At 26.0% G+C, this 25,118-nt stretch overlaps 1 protein-coding gene across 2 annotated transcripts in view; it reads left to right on the top strand.

The window, feature by feature from the left end:
- Positions 1–22,838, top strand: part of LOC145831238 (putative phospholipid-transporting ATPase IIA) — a 54,740-nt gene extending 31,902 nt beyond the window's left edge. For both annotated transcript variants that reach the window (XM_082938393.1, XM_082938394.1), the window contains exons 11-25: positions 248–386; positions 1,075–1,276; positions 2,926–3,128; positions 3,541–3,681; positions 3,990–4,073; positions 5,835–6,005; positions 6,922–7,020; positions 7,725–7,897; positions 14,515–14,603; positions 14,834–15,054; positions 16,347–16,411; positions 16,892–17,000; positions 18,343–18,400; positions 21,332–21,535; positions 22,107–22,838. In XM_082938393.1, the coding sequence (XP_082794519.1) occupies positions 248–386; positions 1,075–1,276; positions 2,926–3,128; positions 3,541–3,681; positions 3,990–4,073; positions 5,835–6,005; positions 6,922–7,020; positions 7,725–7,897; positions 14,515–14,603; positions 14,834–15,054; positions 16,347–16,411; positions 16,892–17,000; positions 18,343–18,400; positions 21,332–21,535; positions 22,107–22,243 (2,095 nt within the window). In that variant the 3' untranslated portion in view covers positions 22,244–22,838. The remainder of the gene's footprint in view (positions 1–247; positions 387–1,074; positions 1,277–2,925; positions 3,129–3,540; positions 3,682–3,989; positions 4,074–5,834; positions 6,006–6,921; positions 7,021–7,724; positions 7,898–14,514; positions 14,604–14,833; positions 15,055–16,346; positions 16,412–16,891; positions 17,001–18,342; positions 18,401–21,331; positions 21,536–22,106) is intronic.
- The last annotated feature ends 2,280 nt before the right edge of the window (positions 22,839–25,118 follow it).

A 25,118-nucleotide genomic window follows, 5' to 3' on the forward strand; every position in this document is an offset into this window, starting at 1 on the left:
GAATTGAATTAAAAAACTTCCAGCTAATAAACTTAACTTGCAATTGGTTAAGTAAAGTTTATTTTTTAAAGTTTATGATGATTCAAGTATATTATGTATTCTTATTTAAATTATTAGCCAGATTTTTATAAAAAAAAACAATTAATGTTTTTTACAAAATTTCTATAGAAATTTTTAAAATTAAATCATTTTTATTAAAAACGGCAACCTTTAAAGTATCATCATAATTTTTTTCTTAAATCATCAGAACAAGCACTTTAGCTGAAGAACTGGGACGTATTAATTACTTGCTGTGTGATAAAACTGGTACACTGACACAAAATGTTATGATTTTTAAACGATTGCATATGGGAAATATTGCGTACTCTACTGATTCCATGGTTGAAGTTGGTATATTTTATTTTAATCTTAAATAGTATTGTTAAGTTTGTCATTTTTAAAAAGTGTAAAAAAAAAGTCAAATGTTCTATTTTATTTTATTAGTTTTAGCACTAACAAATTTTCAAAATCATAAAGTTTATTCAAGAGATAAGAAGTTATTTAGAAAATAGTGATTGGTTTTATTTGTGAGCGACTATAAGTTGTGTATACTATAGCCATTACATAATATAAAGATGATAATAATAAATAAATTAACTTGTAAAAACATCTTTTTATTAAGTTAAAAATATATCTAAACTCCTTATCTTTTATAACATTTAAGGGAATAAGGGGTTAAATCTTTTTTTTTCACAATTTGATCCTATTTTGTTGAATTTTAACTAAGCTACAAGTTGCTTATAACTGTTTTTGAAAATTCTAAATGATTTTTGAGATATAGCTGGTCAAATTCGAAGACTACAATAAGTTCCTTATGGAAGGCCAAAAAAAGACTATTTTACTAAAAATCTATCGCCTCCTACGTTTTTCGAGATATTTACCTCAAACTTTTAGGAAGTGTTCCTTGCAATATTTAGAAAATACTTTCGTAACAAAGTTTTAAAAATGTAATAATATAAATCTTATAACAAAAACAAAAAAAAGTTATATCAGTATAAAATAAAAAAAGTTATATAACATAAAGATGAAATACAGGTAAAAGAATCTTTAAAGCAAGCATTTATGTTATCAAAAAAGGATTCATCGTTTAAAGCTTCTGATTACAAAAATAAACGTTATGCACGAACATTAAAAAGTGTAAAGGCAATAGCGATATGTCACAATGTAACACCCGTTCTAGATGATGATCCGGTCGATGTTTCCGACGATGAGTTTGACAGAGTCACTATTTCAACAGGTTTGTTTTGTGAAATTGTAAAAACAAACTAAAAATAAGTTTATATTATTAATTTATCCCAATTTAAAAGAAATTACTTATTGTAATAAATTTACGAGGTTAATACATGTTATAAATAAGTTGAAATCAAGATTAAATATTTTAACTTATCTTTAACAAGATACCTAAAGGAAGTTTCAAGTTGTTCATTGATAGATATACGTTTTTAAGTACATTGTAGATGAGCTAAAACTTTTAGTTTTATTTATTTAGTTAATAATACTTTTCAATCATCATATTTTTTAAGTATTTACTAATTTCCTTGGTTTTGTTTTCTGTGACATTAGAAGCCTTTAACCAAGTTTCTACACACATGTTATAAAAAATTGTTCCTTAGATCATGTACAAATTTAATTGAGAAACAGTAGAAATTTTTACTTTTAATTTTTAACAAAGTATCGAGTTTCGCTTATTCAGGGCTGCCACAAGGACAGGTAAAGTCAGGAAAAACTAAAAAAAAAAACAAAAAAAATTCAAAAAAAAAAAAAGGGGGTTTTTGAAAAAAAATCAGGAAATTTGACAAAATTTGAAAAAACTTCAGATTTGTCAGTTTCAATTTACAAAATTCCTTATTTTCCAAAGCCTTCAAATGGTAAGAAATTGATTAAAAATTCTTTAAAGTCAGACTAAAATTCCTAGATTTTCCTAAAAATTTACAACATTACTTAATTTCCAATGCCTTCATCTGGTAAAATTTAATAAAATATCCTTTAGAAATTGCAAAACTTTTCTATGAACTTATTAAACAACTACCCTACTTGAACAAGCAGTTTTTGTATGCTTTTTAGTATTGATGATCTGTGGCAAGGACACTACCATAGTGAGACTGTGATGTATACACAAAAGTTTATCTAGCATATTTTTAGAATCAAAGTATTTTTTCTTTAAGTAGATAATTAATTTCTTTATAATTAAGCACTAAGTTTAGTATTTTGTGTATCACGTTAATGTTTATACTTTACCTCTTTATAATTTTTTTCAAGTAAGGTTTTAATTGTAAAAGTTCGTTATTGTTTTACGATTTCAATTGTAAAAGTTCCTTACATGTCGTTTTGTTTATTTATATACATTTATGTTAGGAAATGCTAAAACATCGTTTCTTTTTTCAGACAAGTTGTGTTTATAAGTTATAAAATACAAGTATTTTGCTGATAAGATCTGTTTATTGTAAATACATCAATCGTACACAGATGGTTCAAGTGATGTAATGGAAATTGGATGATTGAATTCAGCAAAAAGAAAACTGTTGTTTTAAACTATATAAAAATAAGATTGAACGCTTTATATAGTTTTAAGTGTTTGATTATGTATTTCAAAATGAGTTAAAATTAAGAGTTTGAATTAGAAAAGTATGGAAAATTTAGTAAAAAGTCAGGAAAACTCAAGAAATTTTTCTCAGCTTGATCTGTGGCAATCCTTCTCATTAGTTTTAACTGAAGTTTGAAAGACTGTTATTTGTATAACAGTTTTGGCTGCGAGATTTTGTTGAACATTTAAAAAATGATCAACTTTATAAAAAATGAGACAAAAACAATCATAGTTTGTTGTTTAAAAATTTGTAACAAAACTTTTGTTGCGTAGAAAATTAACTTAAGCTAATCAAATTACAGATGACGGTGTTTCTAAATTTGAATCTAATTCTCCATATAATCAAACACCTTTAAGCAAGATGTCTTATCAAGCAAGTAGTCCAGATGAAATTGCTTTAGTTAAATGGTCTGAACAAGTCGGACTTTGTTTAACTAAAAGAACAATTGACTATATGACTCTAACTAATTGCTTTGGTGATGAATTTAATTACAAAATTTTGCAAGTTAGTCTAACCTTTTCTTATTAAGTTTCTTTTAATTAAATGTTTTATATGTTTGTATACATTAAATTTGCGGATCCGGCCCGCCATGCAGAAATATTTTGCCTGCGACGTGTTTTTTAATTTAAAACAACCTCTAAAAGACTTTTTTATTTTATTTTAGTACTTTTAAATGTTTTATTAAATGAATTATAGTACAAGGTAGTTTGTATAAACAATTATTTCATTACAAATTTGATTTAATAGAGTTTTATAGATTTTAAAAGTTTCACAAATCTCAAAAATTATTCTTACCACTCCGACCTGTGAGAGAGACTTTTTCTGGTAAATCTGGTAAAATTTATATTCATTTTTAAATGTCCACCGTATTTTTCTAACTATACCTTCAATTATATTTAGATAAATATCTAAACAGGTGTTTCCTTTTACATCAGATAGCAAACGTATGGGAATAATTGTTGAAAGTATAGAGACCGGTAAGATTACATTTTACGTGAAAGGCGCAGATTCAGTGATGCAATCAATAGTACAGTACAATGATTGGCTAAACGAAGAAGTTAGTTTTAGATGTGTATAGCTTCTAGAATAATCCAATATAAAATTTGTACTAAATTTATCTTATAGGTACTTAAAATTTTAAGTAGCTTAAATTTTTTTTTTTAAATTATCGTTTTTAGCTTAAGATAGTAAAAGTACTAGTAAACTCTATTAAACATATTTAAATTATAAATTACAGTACCTTTACTAAATCTTTTTTTATATATTACTAAAGCTTTTATTTAGCTAAGTATAAGTGTTAAATCTTTAATAGATATTTTAAATATATTAAATAACTAAAATTCAGTTATTGATATACTTTGTTAGTGTGACAATATGGCAAGAGATGGACTGAGAACTTTAGTTGTTGCCCAAAAAGAATTAACAAGAGCTCAGTATGAAGACTTTGAGGTTAATATTAGATGTGATTAGTTTCGTAGTTGCAAGTGTTTATTATCTTGAAAAAACTTGTACTTTGTAAGCGCTTCTATAACAAATATTTAAGTTTCATTTTTGTTTTCATAATTTTCTTGAAAAAATACGTTATCTATGCTTAGATGTCTTAATTCCAATTTTGAATGTTTTTAAGAGATGAATAATTCTTGTTTACCCTATATAAGCAGTCCATGTTGTTATTATAATGGCATTTCACTAAACATTTGTAACCGAAAAGTCTATTATTATCTATTTACATGTAGACGTCAGTCGACTGAGATTTTGTGGTTTGATGATCTAACTATAATATTTTAAGTTACTTATTAGTAAATATACAAGTCCTAATTTTAGTTATGAAGACTTTCAAAAAAGTGTTGTTTTGACTATGTTGATCTGCCTCTTACTTTTGTGTACAATTTATTGAATGTTTTACAGCTGTAGAATAGCATATTTCTACTATGCCAAAATACTGCAGTTTCATACTTATTTATTGGTTATGTTTGAAGACTGAGTGCTACCTAAAGAATAACTGCTTATTTAGTTTTAACTAATAAAAGATCCAGGGTTGGTGCGCGTCAGGCTAAATTATTTTTTTTTTTAGAAAAAAATTTCTGACTGTCACTTTTTGTCAGTTCAAATGTTGAAAATTATTATTTTTTTTTGAGAAGATTGTTTAACCGTGGCTTTCTTTCTAAACAAGCATTTGAACTTTGATGGTAAAATGTCTTAACAAATATTTCAGAGTTATTGAATTTCTTTAAGATACTTTAAAAAATTTTTCCTCTTGTTTTAAGTAGATTACTAAAGTGTGAAACTATTTTTTAATAAACACTTGGTTTTTGTTGAAAAAAATGCCAGTATAAATGCTTGGAAATTTCTGAATTTGAAATAAAACTTGAAAGTAGTTTTTATTTTGTCTTGGTACACTATATTAAGATGTGAATATCTTTCTAAATAAACCTTTAATTTTTGAGGCAAAATGATTATTTTCAAAAAGCTGAGTATATTTATTAGCAAGAGGGAAGTATCATATAGTGAGTGTATTAGTGTTGATATAGTTAAAGTTATTTAAAGAATTAAAAACGATTGAGCTAGCACTTTGATAGTAAAATATTTAAATAAGTCTGTTGAAGTTGCACAACAATTAAAGTTTCAAAAACTGAAACTTTTGTGAAAATTTCAGGGCCATATCTTTTTTTAAAATCTAAAATTTAAAAATAAAAAATGTACTTGAAACTTCTATTATTTATAAGCTACACAGCTACAATTTATCTAAAAAGTTATGTTGCTTCATCTGATTTTAAAAATAACTTGATGCCGACCAACAATATTTCTAGATATTGTTGGTCGGCATCAAGTTATTACAAGTTAATTACCAATTTACTTCTCTCGGCCTTACTAATTAACACCACCTGATAGCCAATAAGCCCCTAAAGAAAAATATTGTCCACTTTGGGAAAATGTTAGTCTAATCAGTCTAAATTGATAAATGTCAGACTAAATTTGAAAAAAAATTGCGCACGAACCTTGAAGATCTCTTAAGATAATAATAGTAGTTAATAAAGTACGATAAAACGAGCTACATAACGTTATAACTACTTTTTTACTTCTTATTAAGTTTAAGTAAGTTATAAAGGTGATATAACGAGAGTTTAGGACATTGCAGTAAAATTTCTGAATTGTAAAAAGTCTGTTTATTAATACTTTAACCTTAAGTAACATAATGTTTTTGTATAGGTGCGATACAACAAAGCTAAGTGTGAAATGATATCAAGACAATCGAAAGTAAAAGTCGAAGTAGAATCATTAGAGCATAATATGGAACTTCTGTGTTTGACAGGTGTTGAAGATAAACTGCAAGCTCATGTTAAACCGACACTTGAAATGCTCAGTAATGCTGGAATTAAAGTTAATACATTTTATTAATTTTGTTGTTGGTGAAAAGTTAATTCTAATTATGTACATATTTTTTATTTTTCTCATCTAAAAATAAATAATAACTGTTCAATGGTTTTCCAATTTTTTTTTTTATAATTTTTTATTATTATTAATTCTGTTACAAGTTAATATGTTGTAAAAAGTTTACCTAAACACTTTTTTTAAATAACTTTTGTTAAATTTCAGAAAGCTAAATTTGATAGCTGAATGTTGCATGACTTATTGCAATATGAATATTTAAAATTTGTTCTATACAAAATAAGTTGTCTGGTCGCTCGCTGAAAACTTGGCTTATATACGTGCATATTTAAAACAAACAATATGTTTTACGAAAATTTCTTAGTTAAAAGTATTTATACATTAACATTTTAACGAGTAAGTCTATTTAATTTTACATTAAACGTAACAGACAGTATGCAATTAATTAGGTCGCTGCTGCCCTATATAGTGCAGAGATAGTAAAAAAAAAGTGGTAAATTAAAAATTAATGTTTTCTTTAACCCGAACTTAGAAAATGTTACATCTACATCAATTTACATGTTGATAAAAAGAGATTATTAATTTACGAATCATGGGTTTGCTTAATTTTGTAAGATAAAGAGTTTGAAATATTTTTAAAAACTTTGTGAGTTAGATACACTAAAGTTTTTGATACTCATTATAACATATTTTATTAAATATTTAAGTTTAAAAGCATTATTAAACTGATTCATCAATGTTATGGTTTAGTTAAATAATCAAAGTGATCCAAAATTAAGTATTGAATTACAAATACTCTGAGATATTATTATTTAGTTTACACATGAAATATTTAGTTCTTAACTATAGAATTAAAAGTTGTATTGCCTTAAGTAAAATAAAGCTTATAAGTTGTAAAATGAAACAGATTTGGATGCTTACTGGAGATAAATTAGAAACTTCTATATGTATTGCTAAAAGCGCAAAACTTGTTCAAAGAGACCAAGAAATTCATATATTTGCTGATGTTAGTTTATTAAAATAGTTTTTTTTTGTTATTGATTTAGTATAAAATTAATAAAGAATTAAAATATTATTTCTTAACTTAACATACAGGGAGAATATATAGTTTTTAAACTAGTTCGAAAGTAGTTAATTAATAAAAAGTACTTGTTAATATGCTACTGTACTACTTTGTCTCCCGAAATGTATATTATAAAATTAGTTAGTTTTCGTCCTATTTTAGTTTTTACCGACCTACAAAACGATAGATTAAACCAGGTTAAATTTATTTTTCTGTTTTTATTTTTGTGTTCATAGTTTTTCTCGTAGTAGTTTTTTAAACTTAAAAATATTAATAACCATATTTCTTAAATAAGTTTTTAAAATCTTCTGTTTTTCGTAGTTATTGTTACAAAGATCTCTTTTGATAGTTTACATTAGCTAGTATATTTAAAGATCAGTCTAGTTTGCAAATTTGTTGAGTTATCAAAAGTATTTTTTCATGTTATTTTTGATTTTAATTATTAAAACTTTTCTTCTTTGACTAATTTTTAATATATTTAGGTAAAATGGGTTTGAAATAATTGTATAAATAAAAAAAAAAGCCTTAAAAATATTACTGATTCAGCAAGTATGAAAATCAGACTGACCTTTAAGTATTCTTTCCGTGTACAGCTTATCAATTTAAAAAACTAAAATATTTTTGTACTGAATTTTGTACTGGTTCAGGTCACAGATCGCCACAGTGCCCATTTAGAGTTGAACGCGTTCAGGCGGAAACGAGCAGCTCACATTGATGCGGCGCTCATTATAAAAGGTTCGTCGCTCACCCAAGTCCTTCAGTTTTACTCGAACGAGTTTGTAGAGCTCGCATGCCAAGCTTCCGCAGTAGTTATATGCAGGTATTTTAAAATGTTTGAACTAAAATCTTTATGAAAATGTTGGTTGAATTTTTATCTAGGAACATCTAGTTTTTTCTTTCAATGTCTGTTTTAAGTTCATACTACAATATTTACTTAGTCTAGATTGTTTTTAGGCTTGTTCTTTGTTAATAATCATAAATTAATGTTGATGAGTAAATTATTCATTAAAATTTGAATTTTATGCAATATTTTTTTTTCAAACTCAGTATCATATCGTTTGAAAAAAACATGTACTTTTAAAGACCTGGAATAAATTTAGAAAACCTTGAAAAAAGCTAAGACATTTTATTATTTTTAAGAAAGTAATGGTTCTTAGATATTCTAATAATTGAGCACTTTTTGACCGACTACAAATAGCGGCTTCCTTTTGTGTGTCTTTGTTTGTCTGATTTAGTTTTGTACGTCTGCCACTTCTTAATTTTTTTAAACCAGCCTTGTAGCTTGTAAAACTTTTTTTTGGTTTCTTCGAAGAAGAAGTCTTTTGACCCACTACAAATAAAGGTTTCTTCTTTTTTAGAAACACTGCTGTTTGCTAATTCAGTTGTACTCGGTTTCAAGAAAGTTACATCTCGTTTCTTTTGTGTTTTGCTTGCACAAGTCTTGCTCGGTTCAGTCGTCTCTTTCACTTTCATATTTTTCCTTCTTTTATTTTAGACCACGGAGCAGAAACATCAACCATAGTAACCGAGCTTTCAACATCAACAGATCCAATTCTATTAGAACCTTCGTTTTTGCTTTCTTTGACTGTGGTTTTTTGAATAAATACCTTCCACTCAAACTCATTCAATTATTCTTTTACCTTTGCACAGTCAAGTATCGGACGTCGAGTGAACATCAAAACTAACTTTTTATGTTTAGGTGTATCTTCACTCATAAGAAGTTCAATCTTTTTGTTGTTTCTTTTCAAACTCTGGAAGTTACTAGTGTCTCATCAGTACAGTTTAGCATTTCACCCAAAAATCATGGAGTTATGTCCAGTAAACGTAGATTTTATTTCTATGATTGCAAAGTTGTACAAGTATAAAGACTCGAGCGACTTTTGGATTTTTAAAATTCGTGAAAATTAAACTTCTAATGCAACTTTTAACCTGACGTAACATCAAGCTTACAAATGCATAGTTACAATATTATTAACTTTTGTATGATTATTATATGAATTTTGCAAGTTATTACAGCAGCCTTTTATAATTCATTGAAAAAAAATTCTGGCAGATATATTTAAAAAAAATATTTTGCTATCATATATCCGAACTGAAAATAATTTTGGCAACAGTTTGAAAATAACTTTCACGTAAACAAATATAAAGTACTTTGTTCTATCTATAGTAACAAGGTTGCCACTCTGTAAAAATACTAACTAGCCTGAAATAAAAGCTTTAAGTATGTTATTTTGCCGGCGTACTTTGCTTTTTTATTATACTTCTATATTGTTCTATTTGATTGTGGAATAAAAAGAAAAACAATTTTATAACTGTAAATATATGTTCTACTCTTATATTGCCAAAACGTTATTAAATATTTTTTATAAAACTTTTAAAGTCTTTAAATATAAAACAGATATACTTGTTATCATTATACAACAGTACTTAATTTAAAAAATTGAGTGTACAAACTAAAACCATTTATTAAATACAACTACAATACAGTTAAACTTATGTGTAATAAACTAAATATAAAAATGATATGCTACAATAACACTAGCACTATTTCTTTTATCAAAAATGTTAAATTCATCATCATGAATCTTGAATGCTTTAATTAAATAAGTCTCAAATGTCAAATTAAAGCAGGGGTCGGCAAACTGCGGCCCGTGGGCCAAATGCGGCCCTCAAAGCAAAAATCTGCGGCCCGCGAGGTACTTATTAGCTTAAAACATACTTTTTTAAAACAATAAAATCAAAGTTTTTGTAATAAAAACTTAAAATTAGGCTCTCAGTTCAATAAAAACTCTTTGCTAGTGCTTTACTATTGTTTATTTTGTATATTTTTTGTTTAAAACAACACTTTTGTAGTGATTATTACAATTGTTTCAAAATAAGTGCGACCCTCGAAGACTTTTTTCTAAATAGTGCGTCCCGCGAGCAATTTGTTCTATGAAAATTGGCCCGCGAGTTACTAAAGGCTGCCGAGCCCTGAATTAAAGTAAAGCTAGGCGCAAAAAAAAAGTTTACCCACTACTTAAATTCAACACTATAAAACAATCAAAAAATAGATGACAAAGCCTAAGTTAATTGAAAAACTACAAATATTAAGAATCAAATCAACTCAGTCACAATTGAGTTTTAACAAAAAATTGTCCTGAGTTTATCAAAAAATCTTTCAACTAGACTGCAATATCAAAGCAGCTTGAGTGTGTAGTAATTAGTTTTCTAAATTGTGCTTTATAATAAAACTTCTTCAAAAAATTTGTTTATGTTTAAATAATCTCCTTCTACAATAAACCTATTGAGCTCACCAACGTTTTACTCTTATATCTTGTAATTATTTATAATTTAGAAACGTTTAAAAGCAACTAATAGTTTAGTTCAGGGTTCGGCAATATGCGGCCCATAAAGTGTAAAAGTGCGACCCAAGAGTGTTTTTTTACTTAAGGATGCAGTCAATGAAAATTACTACACGCGGCCCACAAGCACGTAAATGTGGCCCGCGAACAAATACTTCACTAGATATTCTGGGTTTCGAGGTGAAGAGCAAAAAAGGTTTTAGGTAAAATTTACTAAAGAATCAAAACTTACACTTGATATCCTGAAGTTCGAAGTAAAGAGCAAAAAATGAAGCTACGACTGCGACCTGCGAGTATTTTTATTTACAAAACTTGGCCTTTGAACACCAAATGCCTGCCGACCCCTGGTTTAGTTAAAAATTTTCAAAACAAGGTCAACTTAAAAAACAGTTATTACACATTACAGTAGAGATGAGTTACGTTTCTAGTCAGCAGGTTGCTTAATTGTGAAAAAATTATGAATAAATTAATAAAAGCGAATTCTGATAAAATCCTTATTTAATAAACCTTGTGTACCACCTATTACTGTGTACTGAAATGAAATTTAAGGCATATTTAAAAAAGTTAAAAAAAATCCAATTCTGTTTGTTTTGAACAAGTATTTTTAAAGTAATATTAATCTTGCAGGCCACAATTTGCGTAGTTGACCGTGCGTTTCTTACCCCTACCCTATGGCCTTGGTAACAAGATATAAGAGCAACTACTGTAGGTTTTAAGAGTTTAAGTTAAGGGCATAGGGGGTCCACCTTAATTTTATAAGTTGATATTATTTTATAGAGTTTTATCTGAGCTATCAGACATTTTTTTCGCTTGAAAAAATTCTAAGTAATTTTTGAGATATGAAGTCGGTGACCTCAATAGGTTCCTAATGGAAGGCGCAAACAAAAAACGCAAAAGAAAAACATTTTATTAAAAATCTATCCTTCATTTTTTAAGCAATTTTCTTCAAATTTTCACAGAAAGTGAATTATTAAATTTTGAAAAGATTGAACGCAGGATTTTTTTTTATTTTGAAAAATAAAATTTTTATAAAAAAAAAACACTTTTATCTAAACATAATCTAAAGTTTTATTTTTTAATATTTTTAAAATTCCAACATTCAAAGTCTTTTAAACTATAAAAGGAAAGTTTCCTGAAAGTTTGAGGTCTCTAGCTCAAAAAATGAAGAAGAAGATAAATATTTAGTGATTTTTAGAATTTCCAAGAAAATTGGCCCCAAAAAATTAGCGATTTATATGTTTGTATCTGAAACTTTTTATAAAATTTCAATATTACAAAAGTTAAATAAGATTTTTTAGTTCTATAAAAGCTGGCTTGTAGTTTGTACTTCAAGCTTTCATATAAAATTCAATGTTATTCTTAATATAAAAAATGTTGGACCCCCTCCCCCCTATGCCTTTAACAAAATACTTATTTAAAAGCATATTATTAGCCTTATGTTTTTACACCCTTTTTAATTTATTCTGGCTGAAAACAGTTTCATTATTTTTTTTTTTTGAAATTGCCTAGAATAACTTAAGTTTTATTCTTAAAGAAATTCAAATAAGATATTCATTAATCTATTTATCCTATTTCACCTAACTTATTGTTCTCAAAGTTTTTACTGGGTTGCCAAGAAGGGTAGCTGTCTAAATTGCGCGAGCGTACAAAATTGCACGAGGGGACAAAAATGCACGAAAACACAAAATTCCACGAAGACTTATTTGCACGAGAGCACAAAATTGCACGTAGGCGAAATTGCACGAAGGTTCACTTTTGCACGAGGGTATATTTTTGCACGAGCAGACAATTTTGCACGCAGACAATTTTGCACGCAGACACTTTTGCACAAAGGGTCATTTTTGCACGAGTGACAATTTAGCACAGAGGGTCAATTTTGCAGGAGTTTTGTTTCCTTCCCAGAGACGAGTCAAAATTGCGCGTAGACATTTTTGCACGAGAAGACAAAATTGTACGAGAAGACCTTTTTGCACGAAAAATTTATATAATATTCAAAAAAGTAATAAAATCATACTTGAAATATTTAATAAGAAAATAATAGGAAAATACAAAAAAAAATTATATAATATTTAATAAAATAAAAAATCTGAATCATGAATTTAATAACTAAATAACAAAAAAAAAATTAAGTAAAAAATTATAAGTAAAAAATAACAAATCAATTTAAAAAATAAATAAATAAAGTAAATATTAAGTGTAAAATAACAAAGCAAATAATGAAAAAATAATAATAACAACTAAATAAAAAAAATTAAATGTTAAATAGATTAAAATAAATAATAAAAAAAGTCAGAATTTAAAAAATCAAATAACTAAATATTTTTTTTTTTAGATCAAAAAATAAATAAGGTTTATAAAGATTAAGTAATTAGTAAATTAAATAATAAATACATTAAATAAAAGTCCAAAACAAAAGTTGATAAAATTAATTAAAAAAAAGTCAAAATAAATGAAATAAATAATTAAATAAATTTAATAGTAATTATCAATATCATAATAAATAATAATACCTAAAAAAGTCAAAATGAACAAAATAAATAATAAACCAAAATCAATCAAAAAAAAGTTATATAAATAAAAATAAAAACTAAATTCTAAAATTAGATTCTAACCGTTATTAAAATATAATTACCAAAAAGAGTTTTGTTTATATTAATAAATTGTTTTTTGTTAAAAATAGAATTTAATTAATTGTAGCTGTTGTATTATTTTGTTTGTTTTATTTAATTCAAAAGCTTGTATCTCCTTTTTCTTCTAAAAAAGTAAGAAGAAAATTGCTTCTGAGAGTGCTTTTTCGCAAGTGTGGGTTAGATAAAGAAAAAAAAAACAGAGCAGGAGAAACTTAAGAGCTAATTAGAGTAAAATGCGTGCAAATAATGATGCAACTAAGATAAAGTTTAGACAAATAAAGAATAATGATACATAAATTATGTTTAAAATTGTATATAATTAAAAAAAAAACAATTTTAAGTATAATTTATGGAAGTACACAGCCATAACAGAACTTTCTGTACAATGCACAATAAAAATTTCATCAGACGGATTTTCTCCTATCTAAATTTATTTTATTGTCTCACTATCTTGCATGTTCGTTTTTTTCTGTGCAAAAGTATCTTCGTGCAATTTTGTCCCAATAAGTATCTTCGTGTCAAAATTTTTAATCTTGTTTTATTTCATAATAAAGTTTAGTATAATTTTAATTTAATTTTAGTTTACATCAATACATGTTTATTTTTAAATAAGGGATATTTTTATTAAAATAAAATTCGAGTTTTATTTTTATTAAAAACTTTTTAAATTTATATTAGTTTTTAAACATAATAATTTAGTTTCAATTAAAAACAAGGGAAATAAATAAAATTAATATAAACTTAATTAAATTAAAATTAATTACACTAATACATGCTTATTTTTTTAAACAAAATATAAAGGTTTTAATATATTCTTTATTTATTTATTTTTAATTAATGTTTTTGTGCAAAGTTGACCCTCCGTGCAAAACTGTTTGTCGTGCAAAATTGACCTTCCGTGCAAAATTGTAACTCGTGCAAAATAGTCTTTGTGCAGTTTTGTCCCCTCGTGCAATTTTATGCCCGCGTGCAAACTAGTCTTCGTGCAAAAGTATCTTCGTGCAATTTTGTACACTCGTGCAATTTTGTCTTCGCGCAATTTAGACCCGTTCCCTGCCAAGAAACCTGTAAATACCTTGAATTTGACAATTTAGGCACAAAAAATTGTAATCTGAAAATTAAAGAAAAAAAAACCTTGAATTTTAAACAATTTTTGAATTTGAAACTATGAAATTTAGATTAGATACAAAAAATCTATCAAATGCAATTTTATTGTATATTTAGAATTTTATTTTTGTTTAAAAACACATTTAAAGCATCACAATATCTTATCAAAATTTTTTATATTTAAAACAGTGTTTTTTTACTTTAAATTTAATTTCAGACTTAAATAAAAGTAAAAAACTTGTACTTTCAAAAACCTGGAAGAAACTCGGAAAACCTAGATTTTTTTTCAAAAAACCCTTTGGCAACCCTGTCAATCAGAATTCAGTTTTCAAAAAAGTTTATATATACATTTGTAGATGCAGTCCAACACAAAAGGCTCATATTGTTAGACTATTGCGAAACAGCACGAAACTACCCGGAGGAATGCAAAGAGTGTGCGCTATAGGTTAGTTTTTTATAAAAGTTGAAGGATTAGTTGTAAATAAATTGTATCTTTTGTACAACAATGGCTTATCATTAGTTTTGAAAGAAGTCTGAGATCAATCAGATTAATTATTTACCTTTTTTTAATTAAAATCTATTGATTTTATTTGACTTAAGGAATTTTTATTATTCGTAAAGTTTCAGCCACTAAATACATTTTGAAAACATGAACTTACAACGACACGTCAACAGGTGATGGAGGAAACGATGTTTCCATGATTCAGGCGGCTCATTGTGGCATCGGAATAGAAGGTAAAGAGGGAAGGCAGGCCTCGCTCGCGTCCGATTTTTCAATAACACAATTTTCACACATTCAACGTCTGCTTATGTGTCACGGCAGAGATTCATACAAAAGATCCGCTGCTCTCAGTCAATTTATTATACACAGAGGCCTTATTATTTCAGTCATACAGGTTTACAAATTTATCCATCTACATACTAAAAAAATATTTTATTCATTGACTGCTTTAAAATTGCTATGTATTAATAAAATTAATTTAATTAGTTGTACTATATAATACGAGAACCTAAAATTTCTAATCAGTTTTGAAAAGTAAATAACATTAACAGAATGAACAAATTATAAAATAACTTATTTCAAACGAAATTAAGCTGACAACTTTTTTTGATGAAATTAAAAATAGTTGATTAGTTAATATTTTGAAGTATGTGTTCATCTGATCAAATATTCTCCCGCTTATGGAAGACAACATCTTATTAAATATTAATTAAATACATTAATTAACAAACATGATAAGACCAATAAATGAGTGACTATTAAACTTAGTTGTGGGTAATTTTTATGGTAAACAAGCTCTATTCTAATGCTATTCTAAAAAGTGCGAACGTGAAATAAAAGCATAGTCGTTTCATGCAGTTTTATGTGCAAAGAAATTTTGTCGAACAGTTAAAATAATTATTTAATAGTTCATAAATTGCTTTAAAGTTGCACAGTTAAACAAGTTGCAAAGGAAATAAAAATATAACAATAGGGTTGTTTTTAAATTAAAACAAATATATACAAAGTTGTTTAGTGTACACAAATTTTTTAAATAGTTTTTAACTATAGACAGCACGGACCTTGTGATTTCCAGTACGGAGCTTGGCAAAAGTCAAGTTTGTTTTATTTCCAACTAAGCTACTTTTACTAAAAATCTTATTTTCTTTTAAGCCGTTCTTTTTAAATCAAAGTTTGACTTCAGTTATTCTTTGTTGTTGTATACCTAAAAGTTATTTTTAGCTAAGCTTTAGCTTTATTATACACAATATTATTCAATATAGTAAGAGTCGACAAAAAGTTCAGGCCTGTTTTTATCTAAAAAACGACAAATATTAGGTATGTTTATGATTTTTTCTAATAGTAATTTACAAATAAGATTTTCTTGATCCTGGGTAAACTGTGCTGTCTATTTCATGTTTATTTCTTCATTTTTTTTTTCTTTATATCATATATATATTTAAAAAATTTTCAAATGTACTGTTGCCCGCAAAATTTTTTTTTTAATGTGTATAGCACAATTTAAGCTACCTACCCGTGCTATGAAATGAGTAAAGTAGACGAAGTATTTTTTAATTTTTATTTTGTTTTTGTGATTTAACACAATTATACTTTATAACAGCGTGGTTTTTAGAGCTCTCAAATTGTAGAGATCTTTTTATATTAGATCCTAAACGCTGTTTTTCAATTCTAATATTTTTTCAACAGGCAATATTTTCTTCTGTGTTTTATTTTTCTTCAGTATCCTTATACCAAGGTTTTTTAATGATTGGGTTAGTGGTTTAAACTTTCTTTTATTAATTTGTTAGGAAACTTTGCATTAAAATAATTTAGAATTGCTAAAAGAGCTAAATTTGATATTTAATAAATGCTGCAAATTTTTTTTTTTTTAGTTTTGGTATTGTGAAGTGTATCTTCTTAATTTTATAATAATTAAATTATTACGTTGTTAGTTTAAATTTTATGCAGTACATTACGCAACGAGTTTTTTGAATTTACTATTGAAAATAATTTTAATTTTTAAATCTAATTTAGTCTAACACCATAGTGTAAACTAGCTGGAATAAACATTTGTAGTTTTAGTTTTAATTTACTTTTGCTTTATTTGGTATCACAACTATCTCAAGTTTTATACTGTTATGTAACTTTATGATCAATTTGTATGTTTTATATATTTTTTTACGTTCAACAAGTTTACTAGTCTTGAAAAATTCTTTGGACTATTTATTTTCATAGACAATATTAATTTTCAGTTATACTACAATATACACAATGCTTCCTGTATTTTCGTTAGTTTTGGATCAAGATGTAAAAAGTGATGTCGCTCTTAGATTTCCTGAGCTATACCGGGACCTTAGAAAAGTTAGTGTTTATAATCATTTTAGTTTTGTTGTTCTTTCCTAAAACGAGCTTATAATAGACACTTTATTAATCATTGAAATTATTGTTGTGACAGAAGATTATGAAATAGTATTCATACAGTATCTTATTTTAATTAAAATTCTTTTATTTTGGTAGTTTGTTCTCATGATGTGCACACTGCACATGTGCCTTTTGCGCGATCGTGAGCATATAAACTATTATACTGTGCTCAAAAAACTTAGTAAAGTAAAAAATGTATGATGTTTACTGTGTCTTTTTGGCTAATTATAACCTAAATAAACAGTTCTCAACACAATACTTATATATTATAACACCCAAAACATAAAAAAAATAGTGTTTTGTAATAACAAGTGTCTTTTATAACTTAATGTACACATGATTTATTTTCCCATAATTTACTTTGCAAATTTTCTAAATTGTTTAGAACCACTGGTTTAGAGGATTATTAAAAACATAAATGTTGATACGTATTATCAAATAGTTATAACACGAATAAACTTTTTTTACTGAGTGCATACTAATCTAGTGTTAAAACTTTTATAACTTACTTGCATATTTTTTTTTATAGAAATAGTTGTTTTGACAGTTTAAATATTTAATTCAAGTTAGTGTTTTTTTATTAATATGTTAAATAATTATCTATGTCTTGTCTAGTTAATCAAAAAAAAATTGATACGTATTAATAATAGTCAACAATTACGTTTAAATGTTTAAGTTTGTTAAATAAACGATTAAAATGTTTTTTATAAAATTTATAATATTATTAAAAATTATATATATATATATGGTTATGTTCTAAGTTATAATAGTTTTAGTTTTACTACTATAGGAATACCTTACACTATAACTTAAATAACTTTTGTAAGAAAAACAAGAGTATTCTAAACTTTATTTGTAGATATTGAGAATAAATGTTTAATTTCATTTTATTTGTAATAGACTCTTCACTAAAGTAAAGAATTTTTTGTATAGTATTTAATGAAAATAAAATGTCAATATCAAATAAATTTATTGGGATTTAAGTTTTTTTTTGCAACATAAAAATATAAAATAAATTTATTATTTAATTAAAAACAGTTACTGAAACTTTAGATATTAATTGTTTGTATTTGAATTTTAAAATTCATAAAGCTCTTTAAACACCAGTAGTTTGTGATAACCTTACCTTTTAAGATATGTCAGTAATTAGCCGTTTTACAATTAAACTGAATTAATAAAACCTATTACTAATGGTTTATAAAAAAAATTTAAAGGGAAAAATCTTAAAAACGAATACGCAGTTTAAAATTAGCCTTTTTTTTTAAATTGATATTTGTTGCAGGGTCGATCACTTTCTTTCAAAACTTTTCTTTTGTGGATCCTAATTAGTATTTACCAAGGTAAGACTGTTTTAGATTTAATTTTCTTGGATAAAATTGTTTCAATTTGCGTTTATTTTTTTATTATACTTTACACATGCTGTACATAATGTCAACTATACATTTTTGTATTTAAGAAAAAAAATATAAAAAAATACTTTAAAAAGTTAATAAACCACACATATATTGAAATTATGAAAGTGTACAGAGGTTTTGTAAAAATTTAATTTGCGTTTATTTAACAGGGTTGCCAAAAAATCTTAAATTCTTCAATTTTACAAATTAGGCAAAAAAAAACCTAAAAAACCTTAGATTTTAAACAATTTTTAGTTGTCAAGTAATGAAATTTTTATAAGGTACGAAAAATATACCATATACAATAATTTATTTTGTTATCATTTTTATTTTTCGTTATAAAACACTTTTAAAGTCGCATTACAGTATCTTTACAATATTTTGATACTATTTTAGACAATTTTTGACCTTAAATTTAACTTCATACTAAAAATGGACATGACATATAAACTTGTACTTTAAAAAACCTTGAAGAAATTAAAAAAAACATTTGACAAATCTGTAACAAGCAGCATCTTCAGTTGCAAAGAGAGTTGTAATATCGAAAGTAGTCATTGTAGCTAAGTAGTCATTTTAAATAAGATGTGACAGTAGTTTTTCTCAATCTTTAATTTAAGGTAATAAACACCATAAAAAAATTGAGTAAAACTAGTTTAAAATAAACTTCTCAAGCAATGTACATAAAAAAGACACATCGATAAAATACGCGTCTTGGCAACCTGGCAAAAAAATAATAGCTTATATGAAAAAGGTGCAAGTACAGTGATGAGTCAAATTTTGCCTTATTCACACTGAATATTAGCTTTTGTATACTTGTTTGTTCGAGTTTGTTTTATAGCTACTATTTCTTTAGTACTTCTGTTGTACTTTTTGTATAATAAAATATCATGTAGTTTAAGGCCATAGGGGGGGGGGGGGTCCAACATTTTTTTTGACTAAAATTAACTTCGGATTTTATATGAAAGCTTAAAGTACAAACTATAAGCCAGTTTTTATAGAATTCAAAAATATCATTTAACTTTTGAGATATTTAACTTTTTGTAAAAATTTTCCAATATAAACGTATGGACCGCAAATTTTTCGGGGTCAATTTTCTCGGAAATTTTAAAATTTACTAAAAACCTATCTCCTCCTTCATTTTTTGACCTAGAGACTTCAAATTTTCAGGAAATGTTCCTTTTAATATTTTGAAGAATCTGAATGTTGGAATTTTTGAAATTTTGAAAAATAAAAATTTTATCCACAAAAAACTAAAAAAAAAAGGGTGATTTTTTGTCAATATTTTTTTTTTACTCAAAATTTAAAGTTTAATGATACACATTCTGTAAAAATTTGAGAAAGATTACTCAAAAAATGAAGGAGGAGATAGATTTTTAGTGAAATAGTCTTTTTTCGCATTTTTAGTTTTCGCCTTCCATAAGGAACCTATTGAACGCCCTTTATTTGATCGCTTATATCTCGAAAGTTACTTTGAGTTTTTTTAAGCGGTTAAAAGTGTCTGATAGCTCAGATTAAATTCTACAAAATAAGATCAAGTTGTAAAAAACAAAGTGGACCCCCCCCCCCCCCCCCCCTATGGCCTTAATGTTTTAAATTTTTTAAAGCTTATATTTGAAATTCAATGTGTACTTAACGCGTGTGTGTACCCCTTTATGTGCTTACCCTGTCAATATCCCTACTATAATTTGAATAAAAAATCAGGTATTAATTTTAAGCAGCTGATTTTTATACATTTAATTTGTTTACAAAAATAGTAAATGTTTAAAAGTTATTAAAAAAAAGTTTATGCATCAATTAGCCCAATTCTACATTTCATATAAATATAGCTAGGTCAATAATTTTATTTTAACTCAGTTTTTATTATTAAGGGAGAAAAATGATCCATTGATCTAGCTAAAATAGCAATTTACTTTTACTCACAAACAAGGTTAATTTTCTAAATAGTAAATCATTACTGTTAGTTTTCGTCTGAATTGTTTCCCATCCGATCGATTTGTTTCAATAAAAATATTTCCCGACCGTTTTATATCCATTTTAACCAAGATTTCCCAAACTTTTTGAATGATCACCCACTTGACAAAAATCAATTATTTTTTTACCCCTTACTAGCTATTCCATCCTGATAACCAAAATGTCAACCCCCAGGGAAGTGATACGCGCACTTTGGTGAACCCTTATTTAAATCAATTATCAAGCTGATCAAATTTATATTCTATCAAATCCAATAAATTTTTGTTTAAGTTTTTTTATATCGTGGTAATTAGTACATACTGTTGGTGACTTAACTTTGTAGATATTATTAGCTAATCACTTTCTATACTTTTTTTAAGTTTTATGCAATCGCAGTACGTTTCTTTATTTTACTAAAGAATTCGTTTAAATTAATGAGTAATATTGTTTAAACTAGTTAGAAATTGTTAAATTGTTGTTTAAGATTATTTAATTTTGTTAATCTACAAATGGAATTAATTTTTTTAATCTAGGGAATGTTAAAGAGCATATATCGTAATCAGGTATTTGTTGCCACAACAAATTTGTTGATCTTCAAAAAATTTAAGCTTTTATTTTGATGAAAGTATTACAGCTACAATATCTCATAACCAAGCGTTTTTTTTTAAGACTATCAAAACTTTAAGTAATTAGCATTTTAAACTAATACATACTGATATTTAAAAAGCTTGTATTTATATTTTTTAAATACCCGTCTTAATAAAGTTTCGCATTAAAAAAAACTTTAAGTTTCAATAAAACCTAAGAATTTTCAAAAGTTTTATTTTATTAAGTTTTTTAACAAATTTAGAATAATTGTAAATTTGTAGCAAATTTTAAAATTATAGCCTTTATCTACGTAAACTTAATTTATTTTGTAATTTTAAGGTGGAGCAATTATGTACGGAGCTCTTCTTTTGTTTGACCGTGATTTCACGCACATTGTTTCAATAAGTTTTACGTCTCTCATAATAACACAACTTATGATGGTGGCACTGACTATCAGAACGTGGCACTGGTTAATGTACATCAGTGAGGCTCTGTCCATATTGGTTTTTATACTGAGCATTTTTTTTCTACATGATTATTTTGGTAAGACTATTTTTCATAATCATATTGTTTTATAAAGTTGTTGAAAACTTTAAGTATACATTTTAGTGTAATAACAATAAGTACTTTTTGTCAGTAAAAAAACCCATAATAATAGCTCAAATTAAAAGTGACCCTTCGTGCAAAATTATCTTAGTGCAAAAGTGTCCCTTCGTGCATATTTGACACTTATCCGCTTTCGCTATTATCTGTTATCTATTTACAAATAAAATAAAAACTAGTATTTTTAAGTTGCAAAAAGTAGATTTGAACTATTTAAAAAAACCTTTTTTACTCAATAAAAATTTCTTTTTTGTTTTCCGACTTATTTTGAAAGGGAAACTCTACAATTTTGGTAGCTGCAGCTAATAAATTGCTTTTTTGACGTTATGAATTTAATCATGTTTTTGAAAGTAGTCGAAAATACTTTGTGCAATTTTTCTAAATAATAACAAGAAAATGTGCAATTAACTGTAGTGTATAAAAATTATTAATTTTGTTTTTATAAAATTAGTCAAATACTTTTACTCATAATGTTGCAAGGTAAATGGTAGCTTTACCTATATTTTTACAGATTTGGAGTTTTTAGCGTCATATCAGTTTTTATGGAAAACGCTTGTCATCACTGCTATAAGTTGTTTACCCTTAGCTGTTCTTAAATACGCTAGAAAAAGATTTTCCCCTCCAATTTACACAAAACTTGACGAATAAATTTCTTCTGTAAACATTTCAACATAGTGTGTTTTTAATATATGATTTATTATACGCTTTTTTAGTTACACAAACTAGTTAAATTTTGTAAAGCTCAAAAAAGTTTTATTTTATGTTAACTTTTTTTATTAACCATTTCTCTGATACTATTATGATACAAAAGTAGTTGTTTATTTTACAAAGCGTCACGTTTAATTTATATAGAAAACAACACAAAGTTATAGAATTATGCAATTTACTGTTTCTGTTTTTTTAGTATTTTCTTTCACAAACGATTCTTCAAACTTTTATTTTTGTTTTTTATTATTTAAATATAGTTTATAGACTTAATTTTTTTTCCACTGTACTTATTGTTCTGTTATATATTAACAAAGTACTTTGTAATTGGAGTTATTTTAGTTTAGACCAGCTTATGATACTATTAGCATTTATTTTCATAATCTATAGCTGTTAGTTTAGAAATTAAGCCTTAAAATTCGTAATAGTTCATTATTATAACGAAAAAGATATTAAAAATATATTTGAGTTAAGCCCGTTTTAGTATTTTCATTTTTATTAATCTTGATTTGCAATTTTTTTGTAAGTTTAATACTGTTGTTAAATATTGGCCAAAATTTTGTTGTATGTAAATTTAATAAAAAAAATTTTGAAGCTAAGTGAAAAGATACTATAATAAATATATAAAAGATTTTTTATATGCACATTACTATTTATAAAGTTTAGCTAACAAAGAATGCTTTTTGTTTTTTAATAGCTATACGCAGCGTATTTTCGACAATAGTTTATTAGAGAACATAAAGAACAGAAGTACAAAGCAATAAAGCTCAGCTTGTCAGAATACTTTGTGTATCATATTATTATGGCTGCATAAAAATTAAAACAAAATAAGTTTTCTATTTAAATAAGCCAGTATTTATTTCGGCCATCGTCAACAAGTTAAGATGTTTTATGCCATCGAATATAAACAATGAACTTCACCGTACGATCAACAACAACAGCATCCGAGACAATCCTACGACCGGTTTCGTCCTTATTATGACTCATCAGGCAGGAATAGTCGCGAGAAACCGCTGTTGTGATCTAACCAAGCGGGCTTAAGTACGAAGCACTTAAGCGACCGTTTGTGGGTAAAATCCGAAAAATTGATGCAGGCAAATCTTCACATCCCAACGTCTTAGACATTGTCAGCTTAATGTGAGATTTTACTCTTCACGCTCGTTTTATCAGTTACTGATAGAACGTCAAATTCGAGAACCGCCTACCGATCGAGGGTTAGGGGTAACAGTTATAGTGAAAAATAAAAAACCCAAAAATATAAAAAAAAATCGGGTGGATTTTGATAGTATACCGTTCGAAGTAGTCATCTAACTAATATTGAAAAAAATTATAATTTGATAAATGAAGTTCAAATATGATAAATAATTTAGTTTTACTGTTATTCCTAAAATCGTTTTATAAGACCATTTTAATATGCTTTATAATAAAATTGGGGTTTATACGCGTCAGGCTTAATTACTTGTTTATTTTTTAATTGGCAAAATATCAGTTTTTGATAGTTCAAATGCTTGAAAATTTCAAAAAAATAGAGAATCTGTTATTTTGAGTGGACAATTAAGTATTGATTTTCTTTTAAGTTATCAATAAATTGGTTGTTATAGCCTTAATTTTACTAAATACTCGGTCTATACCTTTACCCATTTGTACCCTTTTTTTAAATGTCTATACCTCAAAAGTTATTTTAAAAAAAACTACTTATACAAAACTGACTTATTTTTTATACAATGTAAGAATCAATACTAAATTTTGTAAAAAAAATTTCTTCTAAATCCAGCCCCTTCTATGCCCTTAATTAATATGTGGTGAAACAGACGGAGTTAGTTTAATAATATGTTAATGAAGTTTGTTAAATAAAAATACTACTTGAGTTGAAAAAGCACTTTTATTTAGTTGTTAACAGTTAAAATTGAATTTTACACATTGAAAAAATAGTTTTTGGTTATTGCAAAATATTAATTTATGAAATAGTTTTAACTAAATTAACTAGACTTTGAATATATATAGCTGCATAAGAGAAATTAATGTTAGATTTAACCTTTATCCTGTAGTTCGCGGGCTCTAACGTTAATAATTTAAAAACCTTTTAAGTCATATATTATTCAAAAATAATTTTCATTACATGAGTTTTAAATAAATGACCAATGTTTAAAGTTATACATATGATTTAACACTTTTTATTTTCAGCCAAGTTAAATACAATTGACAAAAAAAAATTTGTTTAGTTATCATTTTACAGATTTATTTAAAATTTCACTTAGTGGCATAAGTTCCATTTTGGTCCGAACTTTGGGGTACAATGATTTTTTTTTTAAGTAGTAAAAAATATTCTCAAATTATATAAATACTAGAAGACAAATAATCGTGTTTTTATTAAAACATATTCTAATTAAAAAAGAATATTTCGCCCTAAAGGTCTGTTCAGCTATAACTAAAATCAGTGTAAAAATTCTACTAAAGAATAATCAGTGAAATTTGAACAAAATAGCAGTGATCAAGTGTTTATTAAATTTTATTGAGTTTATCTTTTACGTTATCATGTAATTAAGAAAAGAGAACTGAGCAAAAGGTTTTTCACGTTAGTATAAAACTTTTAGTATTTTATATATAGTTTTTATTTGGTTAATAGTTTTTGTTTAACTAATCAATATTTTTTATTTAATATTGTTTTTGTTTTTATAATTGTTTCGAGCTTAATCTAATTCCAAAACTTCTAAAAATAAGTTTGATATTTAAAAACTATAAACTTAATAAATTAAAGTATGTTTTATACAAATTTGTATTTTATTTTTATACAAATTTATTAGTTTTAAAGCTAAAA

The sequence above is a fragment of the Thalia democratica genome, chromosome 3 (assembly GCF_965202585.1).
Source record: "Thalia democratica chromosome 3, ktThaDemo2.hap1.1, whole genome shotgun sequence".
NCBI classification, from domain to species: domain Eukaryota; kingdom Metazoa; phylum Chordata; class Thaliacea; order Salpida; family Salpidae; genus Thalia; species Thalia democratica.